Below are 16,642 nucleotides of genomic sequence, written 5' to 3' on the forward strand. Positions count from 1 at the left end.
TTTTTTAGTAGAGAGGGAGTTTCACCCTGTTAGCCAGGATGGTCTCGATCTCCTGACCTCGTGATCCGCCCGTCTCGGCCTCCCAAAGTGCTGGGATTACAGGCTTGAGCCACTGCGCCCAGCCAAAAGGCACTTCTTACATGGCAGTGGCAAGAGAAAATAAGGAAGATGCAAAAGTGGAAGCCCCTGATAAAACCATCAGATCTCATGAGATTTATTCACTACCACGAGAACAGTATGGGGGAAACTCCCCCATGATTCAAATTATCTCCCACTGGGTCTCTCCCACAACACATAGGAATTATGGGAGTGCAATTAAAAATGAGATTTGGATGGGGACACAGAGCAAAACCATATCAACTACCATATGATTCAGCAATCCACCTCTGGGTATATATCTAAAATAAATGAAAGCAGGGTAGCTATAGTCCCAAGTTCATTGCAGCATTATTCACAATAGCCAAGATATGGGAACGACCTATGTGTTCATCAGTGGATGAATGGATAAATAAAAAATATATATGGACACACACATATACATGTGTATAAATACACACACACACAATGGAATATTCAATCATACAAAAGAAGGAAATATTGGCATTTGCAACGACATTGATGAACCTGGAGGACTTTATGATAAGTGAAAGGAGCTAGACACAGAAAGGCAAATACTATATGATCTCACTTACATGTGGAATCTAAAAAAGTTGAATTCTTAGAAGCAGAGAGTAAAATGGTGATTACCAGGGGGTGAGGTCCAGGGAAAATTTTGGTCAAAGGGTACATACTTTCACTTATAAGATGAATAAGTTGCACGGTAAATATAAGTTAATAATACTGTTTTGCTTACTTGAAATTTGCTAAGAGTATATTGTAAGGGTCCTCAGCACACCCTACAACAAAAACAAAAAAGTAGCTATGTATGGTGAGGGATGTGTTGATTTTATATATATATATATAAAATATATATATAATTATATAAAATTATATATTATATATAATTATATATAAAATATATATATTACATATATAATTATATATTATATAATACATACACACACACACCATGGAATACTACTCAGCCATAAAAATAACAAAATAATGTCTTTTGAAGCAACTTGGATGGAACTGGAGGCCATTATTCTAAGTGAAGCAACTTAAGCTAGGCCGGGCGCAGTGGCTCAAGCCTGTAATCCCAGCACTTTGGAAGGCCGAGACGGGCGGATCACGAGGTCAGGAGATCGAGACCATCCTGGCTAACATGGTGAAACTCTGTCTCTACTAAAAATACAAAAGACTAGCTGGGCGGCGTGGCGGGCGCCTGTAGTCCCAGCTACTCGGGAGGCTGAGGCAGGAGAATGGCGTGAACCCGGGAGGCGGAGCTTGCAGTGAGCTGAGATCCGGCCACTGCACTCCAGCCTGGGGGACAGAGCGAGACTCCGTCTCAAAAAAAAAAAAAAAAAAAAAAAAAAAGAACAGAAACCAAATGTATACAGGGTCATAGGGTAGTATAATGGACATTGGAGACTCCAAAGACGGGAGGGTGGGAGTGGAATGAGGGTTGAAAATTGCCTATTGGGTACAATGTATACTATTTGGGTAACAGGTACATTAAAAGCCCAGACTTTGCCACTATATAATCACATCCACGTAACCAAAAACCACTTTTACCCTAAAGCTATGAAATTTTTTTAAAAAGAACCTTCTACAGAGCCCCTAGTAGTTCAGATTCTCAGTCCCCAAGCTTAGGGTGTTCTGAATAGCAGCTATGGGATGAGACTAGGCCATGGAAATTTTAATACATTCCCCAGGAAATTCTAAAACCTTTGGAACCAATTCTGTAATATACCTCCTTCATTACTCAGGAAAGGAAACTGAAGCCCAGAATCTTATATGTGAATCAAAACACCCATAACCATAATATGATAATGATAGAAACACTTATTATCTGTCAGGCACTGTAGTATGTGCTTTTCTTATATCAGATGCTTATGCTATAGGTACTGTTATTATTTCTGCTGTATGGATGAGGAGCCAGAGGTTCAGAGAGGTTATGTAACTTGCTCAAGGTCACACAGCTAGTAGGTGGCAAAGCCAGCAGTCTGATTGCAGAGTTCTTACCCTCAACTACTGGGCTGTACTACCTCTTCTTATATAATTTATATGTATCTGTCACATAGTACAACCTGACCACCCTGAAAGCATTGAATATATAGTCTTATACTCCGGGATAAACTCAAATAGGTAAATGTATGCCTCAGTTTTAACACTGCCCTCATGTGGACAAAATTCTGTTGTCTTGTATAATTTACCAGTTTCGGAGGAATTCGTAAGTGCTGATAATGGCAGAGGCTGTGCACATTTTGGGGAAAGGAATATATGAAATATTGCTGGGGACCATGTTAAATGTTTAATAAACAACCTCCTTTAATCCTCATAGCAATTCTCTGAGGTAGGTACTTTTATCCTCATTTTACAGATGAGAAAACTGAGGCTGAGAAAAGCAGATGTCTTGTTCCAGGTCACACAGCCAGTAATCTGCAGGGCAGGGATTGCAACCTAGGTCTGCCAATCTTCATGTTTTCACTCTATTGCTTTTATCTTATCTGCTGTAACTCCTCAGTCTCCCCCAGCTGTCACACATACTCAGAAGAGATCCATTGTTATGGCTGAATCATATCGCCCCCAAAGTTGCTGAAGTCCTAACCCCCTGTGAATGTGACCTTAGTTGGAAACAGAATCTTTGCAGATGATCAAGTTAAGGTGAGGTTATTAGAGTGGGCCGGAATCCAGCATGACTGTTTTCATATGATGAAGGGGAAATGTAGACGTGCATCGAGGGAAGATGGCATGAAGATGCAGGGAGAAGATGGCCATCCACAAGCCGATGAGAGTGGCATGGAACACGTTCTCCCTGATGATCCTCAGAAGGAACCACTTCTGCTGAGAACTTTATTTTGAACTTTTGGCCTTCAGCACTGTGAGACAATACATTTCTGTTGTTTAAACCACCCATGCATGGTAGCCCAAGGAACAAATGCAAGTGTTTTCAAAGTGAACCTGCGGCTTCAACCCTCTCATTTTTTTTTTTTTTCACCATAAACAGCATCTGCAGACCCTCTTTCCCCATGAGAGGATAGCTGCCCTTCCCAGAGTGCCCTTCCCACTGACCTTCCTCGAAGTGCTGAACTGTGTGGGTCGACATCACCACCGGAACCCCGTTCTGAGCAGACGCGTTGTCCTGAAACAGACCACGTGACATTGTGACACAAATCTTGGGGGGCAAAATCACAAGAACTCAAGGAAGAACCTCGAAGATACAAGGATGTCTCACAAAAATTAAACTTAAAGGCTGTGTTTCTAGAAGCTCCCCAGCTATCACACCTTGGAGAACCAAAATAACTCACTCCAAGAGTGGACTCCAGTTATTATGAGAGCACACAATGGTGCCTCAGCTCAGGGGATCCCACCCTCACAGGAAGCTCTGACCCCTCGCACGGAGGGGACCCCAGGCTCAAATGGGCACTTGTCAAGTCAGGGGTGGAGCACGAATTTAATATGCTGATTCTGAAACCTTTTAGGTTATCCTCACTCCACTGTCTTGCACACACAGACACAATCAATCAGCAGCCAGGACTTTTTAGTCAACACACTTGTCAAATACAGGAAGTTCATTTTTTTTTTTTTTTTTCCTGCTGATGCCCCTTTAATGGTTACTACACTACCTTGTAAATCTCTGCTTCTGGTTCATTCTCTTGGTCTTCAACTCTTTGGGGAACGCTCATTTGGTTACCCATTGCTCCTATAATGGAGAGAAAGAGAGGAAGAGAGAAAGAAATCAAAACCAAACGAAGCTACATGCGATACTAAGGTGCAGAGGCCTGGCAAGTTGCCCATGGCTGTATTATCATCAGCTGAGATCAGAACGAATTGCTTGTATTAGTCCGTTCTCACACTGCTATGAAGAAATACCCGAGACTGGGTAATTTATAAAGAAAAGAGGTTGAATTGACTCATGGTTCCGCATGGCTGGGGAGGCCTCAGGAAACTTACAATCATGGCAGAGGGCACCTCTTCACAGGGTACCAGGAGAACGAGTGCGAGCTGGGGAAATGCCAGATGCTTATAAAACCATCAGATCTCGTGAGACTCACTCAGTATCACGAGAACAGCATGGAGGAAACTGCCCCAGTGATCCAATTATCTCCACCTGGTCCCACCCTTGACGTGGGGATTATGAGGATTACAATTCAAGATAAGATTTTGCGTAGAGACACAGCTCAACTATATCACTGCTTATATTTATTTTGGGGAATAGAAATGAGATTTTGTACTCATCTATTCAAAAGAATTAAAGTTAAATGCAGTCATAATTTTCAGTTGCATTTCACTGATAGGAGAAATATTTATCATTATGAAAAGTGTATTCAGTGTAGATAGCATTTTTTTCTCTCTTAGCTAGTCACAGCTATTAAGATTTTAGAATGAGGGTAATTGAAATAATAATTTTTAGCTTTTTCTGATTCTCAAACTAAATTAATTCCCCTATTAAAAGCTTTTACACTACTGCCTTTTTTTTTTTTTCATAGCATTTAGCAGGGTTTGTAATTATATACTTACTTGGGTTTATCTTCACGCTTTCATTGATTTAACACATATGGTCATGTGTCACTCAAGGGGGAGGAAATGTTCTGAGAAATGCGTCGTTAGACGATTTCATGGTTGTGTGAACATCATAGATGGTATAGCCTACTACACACCTAGGCTGTATGGTATAGCCTATTGTTCCTAGGCCACTAACCTGCACAGCATGTGACTACATTGAACACTTGAGGAAACTGTGACACACTGGGAAGTATTTGTGTACGTAAACATATCGAAACAGCAAAAGTACAGTAAATACTTAATATTATAATCTCATGCCACCACTAAGTGTATGTGGTCCATCATTGACTAAGCTATCATTATGCAGCGTATGACTGTGTCTATTGAGCACAGCTCTGCACCTATTGCTGTGCCAGGCACTAGGGTTACAGCTGTGAATTAAACAGGCAAGGCCCTCTGACTTCATGGAGCTGAAATATGGTACACGGGAAGAGAGTTAACATGTGAACAATAAATCCACAAATGAGGTCATTTCTGATAGTTCAAGGCAGCATGGCACAGTGGTTATGGGCACAGACCCTAGAGCAAGACTGCCTGGGCATGAATCCTCTCTCTGCTCCTTGTGGCTGTGTGTCCTTGGGAGAGTTAATTAGCCTCTCTGTGCCTCATAAGACTGCTATAAGGACCCAATGAGTTAATGCTTGTGACCTGGTTAGAACAATGTCTAGCTCATGTTAAGCAAAACATATGTGCCTATTAAACAAAAATGCATAGGGTTCTAAGTTGTGAATGAAAGTAATTTTTTTTTGAGATGGAGTCTCTCTCTGTCACCCAGGCTGGAGTGCAATGGTTCAATCTCAGCTCACTGCAAGCTCCGCCTCCTGGGTTTAAAAGATTCTCCTGCCTCAGCCTCCCGAGTAGCTGGGATAACAGGTGCGTGGCACCACACTTGGCTATTTTTTTTTTTGTATTTTTAGTAGAGATGGGGTTTCACCATGTTGGCCAGGCTGGTCTCGAATGCCTGGACTCATGTGATCCACCCGCCTTGGCCTCCCAAAGTGCTGGGATTACAGGCGTGAGCCACTGCGCCCCGTCGAATAAAAGTAATTAATAACATCATGTGAGATGGGATCACATGGGAGATGGCAGGTTGTGGCAATGCTGGGTAGGATGGTTCTGAAATGACCATTAATGTGGTTATTGTCCCATAGGTGAAGGGCAAAGTTGAGTATTTATGTCTCCCTTCCAAAAGAAATGGTAAGCACCCTGATGTCAAAGGCAGTGTCTACGTTCACCCAATTTTGTATCTCCTAATCTTAGCAGTGTGTTTGCATTTATTGGGAGCTCAATTATTATTAGTCAATGGAGGGAATAACCATTGATAACATCTCTCACATATGAGGCACAGACCTAGGTACATGACCACATCATCACCAAACCTCTGAAGAGCTTTGTTATAATGATGATGATAACAGGAAATCATTACTTAGCATGTTCTCAATTCCAAGCTCTAATTTCTGAGTGCTTCACCTGTATTGTCTCATGTAGTCCTATAGCGTTCCTGTGAGATAGAGGCATCATGATTTCATTCTTCATATGAGGAAGCCGAAACTCAAGGGGGTTAAATTATTTTCCAGAGGTCACCCAGTTAATGAGCAAGTTTCAAACACAGTCTGGCTGTGCTCCTGACCACCGGAGCATAGTTCTGCATATTACTAGCTTTCCTTAAAAAGGAGGAATGGAGCCTCCAAGACTCACCAAGGGCAAACATCCAGTGAGGAACTGACTCCTATATAGCCCATCCCTACACAAGAACTCTTGCAGCCACTCCAAAGGCCTGCTGTCTTGCCACCTAAAGTTCTTTTGCACACATAATTCCAATGTAGCCCATCTCCAAAGACCTAGCTTCTGGCTTATCTGCTCTAGTGGCTCTTGGAATAAAAATTAGGACTTTTGATTTCTGGCTGAAAGGAGCCAATGAGTCACCAGGATTCTTGTGGATCTCTCGCCTTTGGTGTGAGTTTATACTCCCTGGTGGTAGATGCATTGAGCAATTGGATATTGAGGAGGCCAGACAAAGGGTCGTGGATCTCACCATGTGTTCTCTTGCAGGAATTGAATACGTAACCAAATCTGGGGATTTTGTATGTCTTCTGATCATACTACATGATAAAGCTGAGCACTGCTAAAACATATAGGACACTTGTTGTTTTGTACTATTTTCTATTTATAAAAATCCATGACTCACACACTTGCCTCAGATCATCGCTTCTGTCTGTTAATGGGACAATAACATGGAATCCTCAAGACCAGGGTTGGCAAAGAACAGCAGAGGCCAGATTCAGCTCACTGCCTGTTTTAGTAGACCAGTGAGCTAAAAACGAGTTTTAAATTTATAAATGGTTGGGAAAAAAATCAGAAGAATCATAGAATGTGACACATGAAAATTATATGAAAGTCAAATCTCAGCATCCATAAATAAAGTTTTGTTGGAAGATAGCCATGCCCTTTTATTTAGATATTGTCTGTGATGGCTTTCATGCTATAATGACAGGGCCGAGTACTTGCAACAGAGACCTATGGCCTGCAAAACCTAAAATATTTACTATCTGGCTCTTTACAGAAAGTTTACCAGGATTTGAACCTACTATGTATAAAAACAATGACAACTCTAAAAAATCGTAGAAATGATAGAGTAATAACAACAACAACATTTGGTGAGTGCTTACCATCTGTTGAGAAACTGTTCTAGGAGCTTTATTTGCAGTAAAACTAATTTGCTCTTTGCGGCAATTCAACAAGGCAGAGGTATCGTTATTATTTCAATTTCGCTGGTGTGGAAACTGAGGCATGCAGGTTAAATGTCTTGGTCAAGGATACACACAAACACGTTCATAAATGCACATGAGAGAATATATGTACACAAAGTATCTATCTAAATTCAGCTTTTAACAAGTTTTAAAATTATTTTAACAGTAGGTTTACAAGCTTTATTTTAAAGCTCTTCCTATTTAATGTAAATTCAATCCTAACAGAGCTACTTTGAATCAACGCTTGAGGTTATGCAAAATCTTGGAGCTGGAAGATGCGTGGTGGATGGAAGTAGGAGAGAAGCTTTTTCTTCTCACAGAGTTGGGGTTACATTATTCTGATCATTGCACATCCTAAGTAGCCTCTCAGCCACTTCAAGGTGAAGGGGACTGAAAGAAGGAAAATCTAACAGCATGTCGTTTTCAGTGATAACCTGGATTCAGATATTGTCACTTTCCACCAGCAGTTATAATGCATGGGTTGCTAAATTGCTCCTGCCTGTCCGTCAACCTTTTAAGGAACAGGATTTATCTGGGTGGGACAAAAGCAAAAGGTTACTGCCATCTGTTGGCTGACGTCAATATTAGCAGAAATGAATTTATTCAGACTACAGGACTAGGTCCAAGCAACGGGGAAGACTGAAAGAAGCATTTTGATGTTTTGCAATGAAGTCTTCTGTTAACAGTTGGCAAGAAGATGGCAACTCCTTCAGTGCCCCAAAAGTCCTGGAACTCGCAATAATGATACCATATATGACTTGTGTGAAGAGCTTGCCGCGTGCCAGCCCAGCGCTGAAGCTCTGTGTAGACGCCAGTGTAGCACATGGGATAGGAATGTGGGCTCTGGAGTTTGGAATCTCTGAGCATGACTGAGCCTTCGCTGGGCCTCAGTTTCCTCATCTGTAAAAATCGGGATAATTATAGCCTGTATCTCAAGGGGCTGGTATGAGAATCAAACCAGTGAATAGAAGCAAAGTGCCCTGAACAGGGCCCGGCCCATAACGAGCATCGCGCAAGTGTTAGCATGAATAGGACTCTCCCCAATATGATCTTTGCTCTTTGAAGCCCGTTTCTCCCACAGGTGCCTGGTAGTGAGACTCTAATGAGGAATCCGGCAACATCTCTGATTCCCGTGATCCTCTCACCAAAAAGTCAAGTTGGGGCCCTGGAATTTGTATTTTTAGCAAATGCCTCAGTGATTCTCACAGAATGAAAAATACTGTGATGGTAAAACCATCTTCAAGGCTTTTCCAGGAATGAGGATGTTCTAGGACACAGGACTCTTTATGTTAAAACTGGAAAACCCTGGGCAAACCGGAAGGACTTACGTGGAGACTTTTTTTTTAAATCCCCGTTTAATAGATGGGAAAACTGAGGCTCAAGGCAGTTCAGAGAGTAATTTTTGTCTGTAATAGTTTTCTCCCATTTCTCAAACAGAGAAAAATAAATCAGATCGAGTTTTTCGTAATAAACATACAAGCGAAAGAGTTAGCTTTCATTTTTGAAAAAGAAAAAGTTTGAATGGGGTGTTAAAATGCCCTTTCTTTCATCAACTGATTATATGAGTGTTTTGTCTTTATGACCTTATTTGACACTAAACATACTAAGCTCTGGTGGGTGGAGGGGTGTTGCTTTTGAAATTAGACTTGTGTTTGAGGGTTTGGCACTTTGCCACTGGGGGTTGATTGTGGGGGACCAGATGAGAAAGCCCCTCCACTTCCCTGCCTCCTGCCTGTGTCCTGGGGGCCCATTCCCAGAGTCCCCAGATGGGGCTGCACGTGAGAACCTCCCGCAGAGTTCTGAGATCTCCATGCCCAGGCCCCAGCCAGACCGAGGACAGCAGATTCTCTGGGGTGGGGCCGGGCATCGAAGTACTTTCAAGATCTCTAGGTGGTTTCCATGGCTGAGAGCCCCTGTTTTGGATATTTCTGGGGTGAGAGAACAAGTGTCTCCTGGGGTCAGAACTCTCCTGGCTGCTGCCTACCCTGACCTAGACAACCAGGCCCAGGGATTCTCAGGCTTCGGGATCCACAGACCACCATCACCCAGGCATCTGAATACACTCAATACACTCACAACCTTTCTAGGGGCACTGCTTTGCTGGCGCACTGTTTTGTCAGCTTGCAAATCAAGAGAACTGTCCTGGGCCTCCAGCTTCCCTTTCTTCAGAACTGGCAGGCGGGGCAGGCTTTCCAGCTGGTTGTTCAGAAGCAAACCCGCATGCCCCGCAGAGGCTGCCCGAGTTGAGCGGTCACGCCCTCCTGCATCTCTGGGGCTCCCCTCTCTCCTCTTGAGAACAAGAGCTCTGCAGTGAGACAGGCCTCCGTAAAATCCCACCATCGTGGGGCTTTGGGCAAAGCACTTGACCCCTCTGAACGTATCTTTCTGGTGGAAAATGACAGTATTCATAATGGTGACAATAATAAACACATTTGGAGTGTTTTCTCTGTGCTGAGCAGTTCTGATTTGCATATATTTGATTCTCTTGGTCCTCCCAACAACCCTCCGGGTTAGGTACTTTTATTTTCCCAGTTGTCTGCTGAGAAACCGGAGTACAGAGGTTGAGGCATGTCCTGATACATCATGGTACCGTGGGGAGGGGTAAATGTGATGGGAAAGTGCCTGGCAGGGCACATACCTAGTAGGTGTTAGTGATATACATGTCCCAAACTCAACTCATGATGGTTCGACTGACAGTATTTCAACTTTATGGTAAGTATCTATCTATCTATCTATCTATCTATCAATCATCTAATTTATCTATCTCACACACACACTATAGATATAAATATAGATATAGATATCATATTTACAATGTCTAGGGTATTTTATTTTGGTCCCAATTTTCCAGGACTGTATATCTATATTTCATATTTTGGATCTTGTCCTATTCCTTGATGACTTACATTGCTTTGCTAAACGCTTTCTCTTTGGAAATATACTGTTCCTTGTTTCTCCCTGACAGTAAGTGGAGCACAGTGCTTCTGGAGCCAGGAGCGATTTCTGCCCCCAAGGGGCATTTGGAAATGCCCGCATGCAGTTTTGATTGTCACGGTTCAGCTTTGGGGGGCGTGCACTGGCATCGGGTGGGTAGAGGCTGGGGTTGGTGCTACATGCCCTGCAATGCCCAGGACCGCCCCCTTCCCCCAGTGAAGAATTGCCTGCTTTGCTGAGGGTCGCTTGTGCTGATATTGAGAGACCCTGGTCTAGCACCCGGACTTGGGGATTTTCTCCTCATGTTGATAGCCAGGTGTCACCTAGGGATCTGCGTTTCTGAAAAGCACGTGAGCAAATTCATCCGTGGTGGTGAAATAGCGCAAGCCCTCTGCGTGGGCTCCCCTCTGGCTCATACTGGCCGTGTGCGTAAGCCCGGGCTCCTTGTCTGAGGAGTGAGGGGTGGGAGGAAGGACCATAATAGATTCCTTGCATGGAGCTCCTGTGAAGATTGGAAGGGTGTGGCCCATGTGTTGTATAACTGGGTGGCTGGTGCACAGCAGTTGAGGAATAGAGATAAGCTGTTAGTATAAGCAGTAACTAAAATGCGCAATACATTAGCAGTAATAATACCTAACATTTCTGTAGCGCCTACCTTATGCCAGGCATTGCTCTGAACGCGTCTCCATGTTAACTCTCTACATCCTCATCAGAACCCTATGAGGCAGGTATTTTGATTGTCCCCATTTTACAGATGCAGAACCTGAGTGCAGGGTACTTAAGCTCCTCACTTAAGATCATGCAATGGATTCGTGTTGGATTCGTGTTGAAGCCCTAACGTGCAATATGACTGCACTTGGAAATATGGCCTCTAAGGAACCAAGGCTAAATGAAATCAGAAGGGTGGACCTTGATCTCATAGAGTTAGTGTCATTATAAAAAGAGACATCAAAGAGCACTTTCTCTCTCTCTCAATGGTGTGAGGACACAGCAAGAAGGCAGCTGTTGGCTAGCCAGGAAGAGTGGTCTCACCAAGAATGCATCAGCCAGAACCTTGATCTTGGACTTCCAGCCTCCAGAACTATGAGAAAACAAATGACTGTTGTTTAAGCCACCTAGTCTATGGTATTTTGGTTACCGCAGCCCAAGCTGACTAATACAGATCATCTTCTAGTAAGTGGGAGAATCAGGACTTAAACCTCGCAAACTCAAGTCGAGAGTTTAGACTGTTTAACTTTCTACTTTCTATACTTTATACTATCTCTTCTGCTGTATAAGTGATGTTATAATTTTATGAACTATTTATATGTAATACAATAGAACATGGAATATAAAATATTTCCTGTATATTCATTCTTGAAACGAGAAAATTATAACTAGGCAAGAAATATATATGGTACAATCTAAAGTGAGGATTAGGCTGGGCGCTGTGGCTCATGCCTGTAATCCCAGCACTTTGGGAGGCTGAGGTGGGTGGATCACTTGAGGTCAGGAGTTCGAGACCATCCTGGCCAACATGGCGCAACCCTGTCTCTGCTAAAAATACAAAAATTAGCCAGATGTGGAGGCATAATGCCTGTAATCCCAGCTATTCAGGAGACTGAGGCAGGAGAATCACTTGAAACCGGGAGGTGGAGGTTGCAGTGAGCTGAGATCGCACCACTGCATTCCAGCCTGAGCGACAGAGCAAGACTCTGTCTCAATAAATAAATAAATAAAACAAAGTGAGGATTGAATAATTGAAGAGTCTTTGATAATCACTGTCAGGATATAGCACCAGGGCTTGGCAGTACTCAGGTAAGTAAATGTTAGTTATTGCTAATGTTATTAATTTATCTTATTATTGTTATAATTGAGTTAGCTCTGTGTTCTGATCCATGAGTGAATTGGCCTCACGGAAGCTGCCCTCAAATCCCTCCTCTTCTACGCAGTGATAGATGTTCCATGTCGCCTCCTTGTAGTTACAGATTAACAATAGGCCCTCCTCCTGGAAACAGGCCAAATGCCAAACCCCATGAAAGCTGGCCTGGAGAAAGCACTTCTGAAATGTCATCGCCAGCAGGCAGCTAGATGACTATTAAATGGAAGGGGGAGTGGCTTTGAAGGGTGGAATGGTGACAGAATTAGTCACCAAGTAAACAAGCAACACCTTCGATCAATGCAATGGAATGTAGGTAACCCAGGGACCCTCCTCATCGCTCAGCTGAGGGTGATGCCGACATGGTGAGGCTGGGACACCCAGCAGAACCAGCCCTCTGCCCCCAAGGTCAGTAAAGACCTTGCAGGAAGAAAGAACAGAGTCGCTTTGCCTGCCCCACAGTCCTGTAGCTCCTTGTGTGTGCCCGCACGGTGCTAGGAACGTGGTAGCTATTATCAGGAGTGCCATGTACAGTGCTACAGGTTGCCTCCTGCACAAGGGGACGCAGGCAACTGAAATCCAGTCCTCACTGTACTGCTCAAGCCCTGATTCCTGGTGTGGGACTTTGTGGGTCCGGGGTCAGGGGTGCCTTTATCAAAATCACCTTGGGTGTTTTAGGGCTGCTTGGTGATTGAGGTTTTGCTCTTGGAGTACTTAATTATGTTTGCACAAATGGGTGGTAATCCTAAAAATCTTAGAGCTCACTCTCATAGTCTTATTATTGCACCAAACATTTTTAAATGCATGAGAATCGCAGGTAATGTTAATTGGAGGCTTACTATGTGCCAGGCAGTACCAGGGTGAGCATAGCAAGGCACAAAATGCAGGAAGGCAACCATCTCTGGTGCAGAATCGGCAGCAGAGAGTGAGCGCCTCCCTGCATTTTATCTCCCAGGTGCTCACTGGCTTCACCCTTGCCCTGACCCTGGTGCCGGGCACTTCACACACATTGTCTCCTTTTCCCTTGCAGAATCCCATTATTCCCTGATTGCACAGACAAAGAAACCACGGCTGAGCAATGCATCTCCTCATCTCACGAATGTCACCTCCACGAGGGTAGGCACCTTACTAGTCCTACCTGCCCAAGAGTAGCAGTCAGAAAGCTACAGAGAGGCACACCTGGGGTTTGAACCTGGATCCACGTGACTCAGGCACTTAAATCCTGAACTGCTTCATGGCAGGGCACTTGGCTTGAAGAGAAGCTGCAGACACTGAGACAATCAACTCACATCTAATACTCGAGCAGGACAGATGGGCCTGCATGGTGCAAAGGTCCCCCCGCCCCCAACACGAAGCCTTTTTCAGTTCCTCTCCCTCCACATCTCTTGTCATGGTAAAGCAGGCAGAACCCATGGGCTTTAACGGGCCCATTGCTTTTCCCAAAGTCCATGCCTTTTTCCTAAAATCAAAACCCTTCTGGGTTCCAGAACTCTTTGGAAAAAAAGAATCTTCTCTGATTTGGGACATTGGTTTGCTCCCCCACCCTCGCTTAAATGAAAAGCTACTTTAGCATGCCCCACCCCGTCTGTTGTCTTTATTTAGGAGCAAGCACCCTCTGCAGACCCTGAGTATATACACCCAGGACCTGAAGCCGCTGTCATCGGCTCAGGATCCCCACAAGGCTGAGGTGGATCAGACCCTGGATTTGCGGGGAGCAATGCAAGGGATGCCAAAAAGCTCAGTCATGGAGATGAATAGTATTTTAACATGAAATCTATGAAAATCAAAATTAACGCTGTTCCTGATCTTATCTTTCCCTAACATGTTCATAGTTTGTTCATCATGGGTGTCTTGCCACTAATTCTGACTTTTAAAAATGTTGTGTGGGCCGGGTGCGGTGGCTCACACCTGTAATCCCAGCACTTTGGGAGGCCGAGGGGGGTGGATCACGAGGTCAGGAGATCGAGACCATCCTGGCCAACACGGTGAAACCCCGTCTCTACTGAAAACACACAAAAAAATTAGCTGGGCATGGTGGCAGGCGCCTGTAGTCCCAGCTTCTAGGGAGGCTGAGGCAGGAGAATGACGTGAACCCAGGAGGCGGCAGAGCTTGCAGTGAGTGGAGATGGTGCCACTGCACTCCAGCCTAGGTGACAGAGCGAGACTCCGTTTCAAAAAAAAAAAAAAAAAAGTTGTGTTAACATACCATTTATCTCCATGACAGAGTTTTTGGGCATCCCTTAAATTTTGGGCCCAAGGTGAGAGTCTCACTGGCTGCACCTTCATCCCAGGCCCGAATGGATTTCAGTTCCACAGCGTCCTTTCCATGAGACCTTGGAACCAGGTCCAGGTCCCTCTTCACCCAGCCTCATGTTCCTAGTTGTAAAATGGAGACGATGGTAACAGCAAAAACAAGAACCACAGCTAAGAGTTACTAACTGCATAGGTATTTACGTGCAGTAGTCCTCTCAGCCCTTTGATCTCAGCACTGTTATTAGGTTCATTTCACAGATGAGGAAACTGAGGCCCAGAGGGCTGAGGGAATCTGCTCCAGGGCACCCAGCCAGCTCAGGGTGGAGCTGGGGCTGGCATCTGACAGTGTGGCTCCAGCGCACCCGCATTCTAATCGCAATGACTCTTCCGGGCAGGAAACTGGTTCCGAGTGAGATGTGAACAGCAGAGGTCCTGCAGCTGGGGTTGGAATCAGCAGCTGTCTCACAGGGTGGTCTTGAGCGTGAAGTAAGATTCACAAAAGGCAGTCCACAAGTCCTTTTTCCTATCTCCCTACTTATTTAGGCAATGCCTAAGGTGAAGGCTCAGATTCCACTCAGCGATGGGGGATTCTTGCCCTGATGGATCCCCAAATCACACAGCCTATCCCTCCATCCACTGACTTCTCCCCAAGTCCTGTGCTTGAAAAGACCCTCAATGGTTCCACCAAATAGGAGCTATTTATGTGGCTATGACACCGACCACATTGTCATTTGCTCCTTGTAAAGCTAAGAACTTTGAGATGAGTGCCATCTTTGGGTCCATTTCACAGATAGCAAAACTGAGACTTACACACATCCAAGGCCACACAGTGAACAGAAGGCAGAGCTGGGATCAAACCTGACCCTCTCTGACCCCTGGTCTCTATATGACACCGTCTACCACTAACAGCAAACTCTCCAGCCATGCCTAAAGGATTTGAAAGCAGTTACCTGCTGACCCCCTGTGGAAGTATCTTCAGTCCCCTGGTGTCACCTGGAGCTGCTCCTGCACAGGGTCCTGGGTCTCCAGTGCGTGCTGCCCAGTGCCTAGCTGTTGGTGGAGCCCGGCTCCCTGCACTTTGCTTCCTTGTGCAGAGCCTGCTGGCTGAATACACAGAGCAGGGCAAACACAAGCCTGGGTGGAGTCCTCCCTTCTCCACCGACCGTCCTGCAGGAACAGGTTCTCTTCCTGATGTGGAGCTGCCCTCCCAACTCCAATAAAAACTGAGCACCTGACTCCTCTGGCATTCATGCCTCCTTGGCACCCCAAGTATTCTACCCAGTGCCCCTCACCCACTGAGGCTGCCGGGTTGACCTGGGTAGGCAGTTTCCTTCCCCAGTAACTGTGGGTCGTGGTCAGAGCAGGGAAAACACGTTCTGTGAGATTTTGCAGTTCTGTCTGCCTTTTACCTTCCTTTACTTCAGAACGCCACCTCCACCACCACCTAACCACCTAACTGGAAGGAAATAGCTTCTCATCCACTCAACTACCCCAGTCATGTAAACCTTACTCCCAAAGGGGTTTGAATACCAGAAATTAGGTAACCTCAGGGTGGTTTACTGCTCTGGAGACATACCATGATGTTGGAAAGGGCATGCTTTTTCTTTGCAGGCCAGAAATTCGACAGACTATGCAATTTATTTAATTCAAGTTTAGAGTGTCTTACAAGGACATATACAATAGATTATGACAGCATGAAATAGCATGTAGCAAAAGAAAATAGAAGACCAAAATTTGGAACATCAAATGAGAACAGGATTGAAAATAAATGCGCATGTTGATTTATAGACTTGCTATGAAGGGTTTGCAGATATGACTTTGAGCTTCCTAACAGCCAATGCAAGAAAGGAAAAATGATAAGTCACACTACTTGGTGCTCTGAATGGAAAAGACATTCAAGAGAATTGCAAAGCAATAATTATTGTGGTTCTTTTCAACAATATACTCAGCTTAACCCCTATCAGGAGTACTTGTCGAGCACCAGGCTATATGTAAGCCTGAGGTTAGAGAGGTGAGTAAAAGATGCTGGGTCTCTACCCTTCTTGCGCTCAGTGTCATTGAACATACAATCCTGTAAATATAAACATAGAATTACAGGATGTGATCCTTATTATAAAAGAAAAGCCAAGGCAGCTAAGAGGGAGAAATAAAGCTGGGGAAGGCCTCTTTCAGAAATCAA

At 44.4% G+C, this 16,642-nt stretch overlaps 1 protein-coding gene across 9 annotated transcripts in view; it reads right to left on the reverse strand.

Moving 5' to 3' along the window:
* BCAS1 (brain enriched myelin associated protein 1) overlaps positions 1–15,746 on the reverse strand; it is a 130,330-nt gene extending 114,584 nt beyond the window's left edge. For all 9 annotated transcript variants that reach the window (XM_033186784.1, XM_033186778.1, XM_033186785.1 and 6 more), the window contains exons 1-3: positions 15,414–15,746; positions 3,729–3,805; positions 3,175–3,244 (exon numbers count right to left, since the gene is read on the reverse strand). In XM_033186784.1, the coding sequence (XP_033042675.1) occupies positions 3,175–3,244; positions 3,729–3,800 (142 nt within the window). In that variant the 5' untranslated portion in view covers positions 3,801–3,805; positions 15,414–15,746. The remainder of the gene's footprint in view (positions 1–3,174; positions 3,245–3,728; positions 3,806–15,413) is intronic.
* Positions 15,747–16,642: the final 896 nt, after the last annotated feature.

The sequence above is a fragment of the Trachypithecus francoisi genome, unplaced genomic scaffold, assembly GCF_009764315.1.
Source record: "Trachypithecus francoisi isolate TF-2019V2 unplaced genomic scaffold, Tfra_2.0 Lachesis_group21, whole genome shotgun sequence".
Taxonomy (NCBI): domain Eukaryota; kingdom Metazoa; phylum Chordata; class Mammalia; order Primates; family Cercopithecidae; genus Trachypithecus; species Trachypithecus francoisi.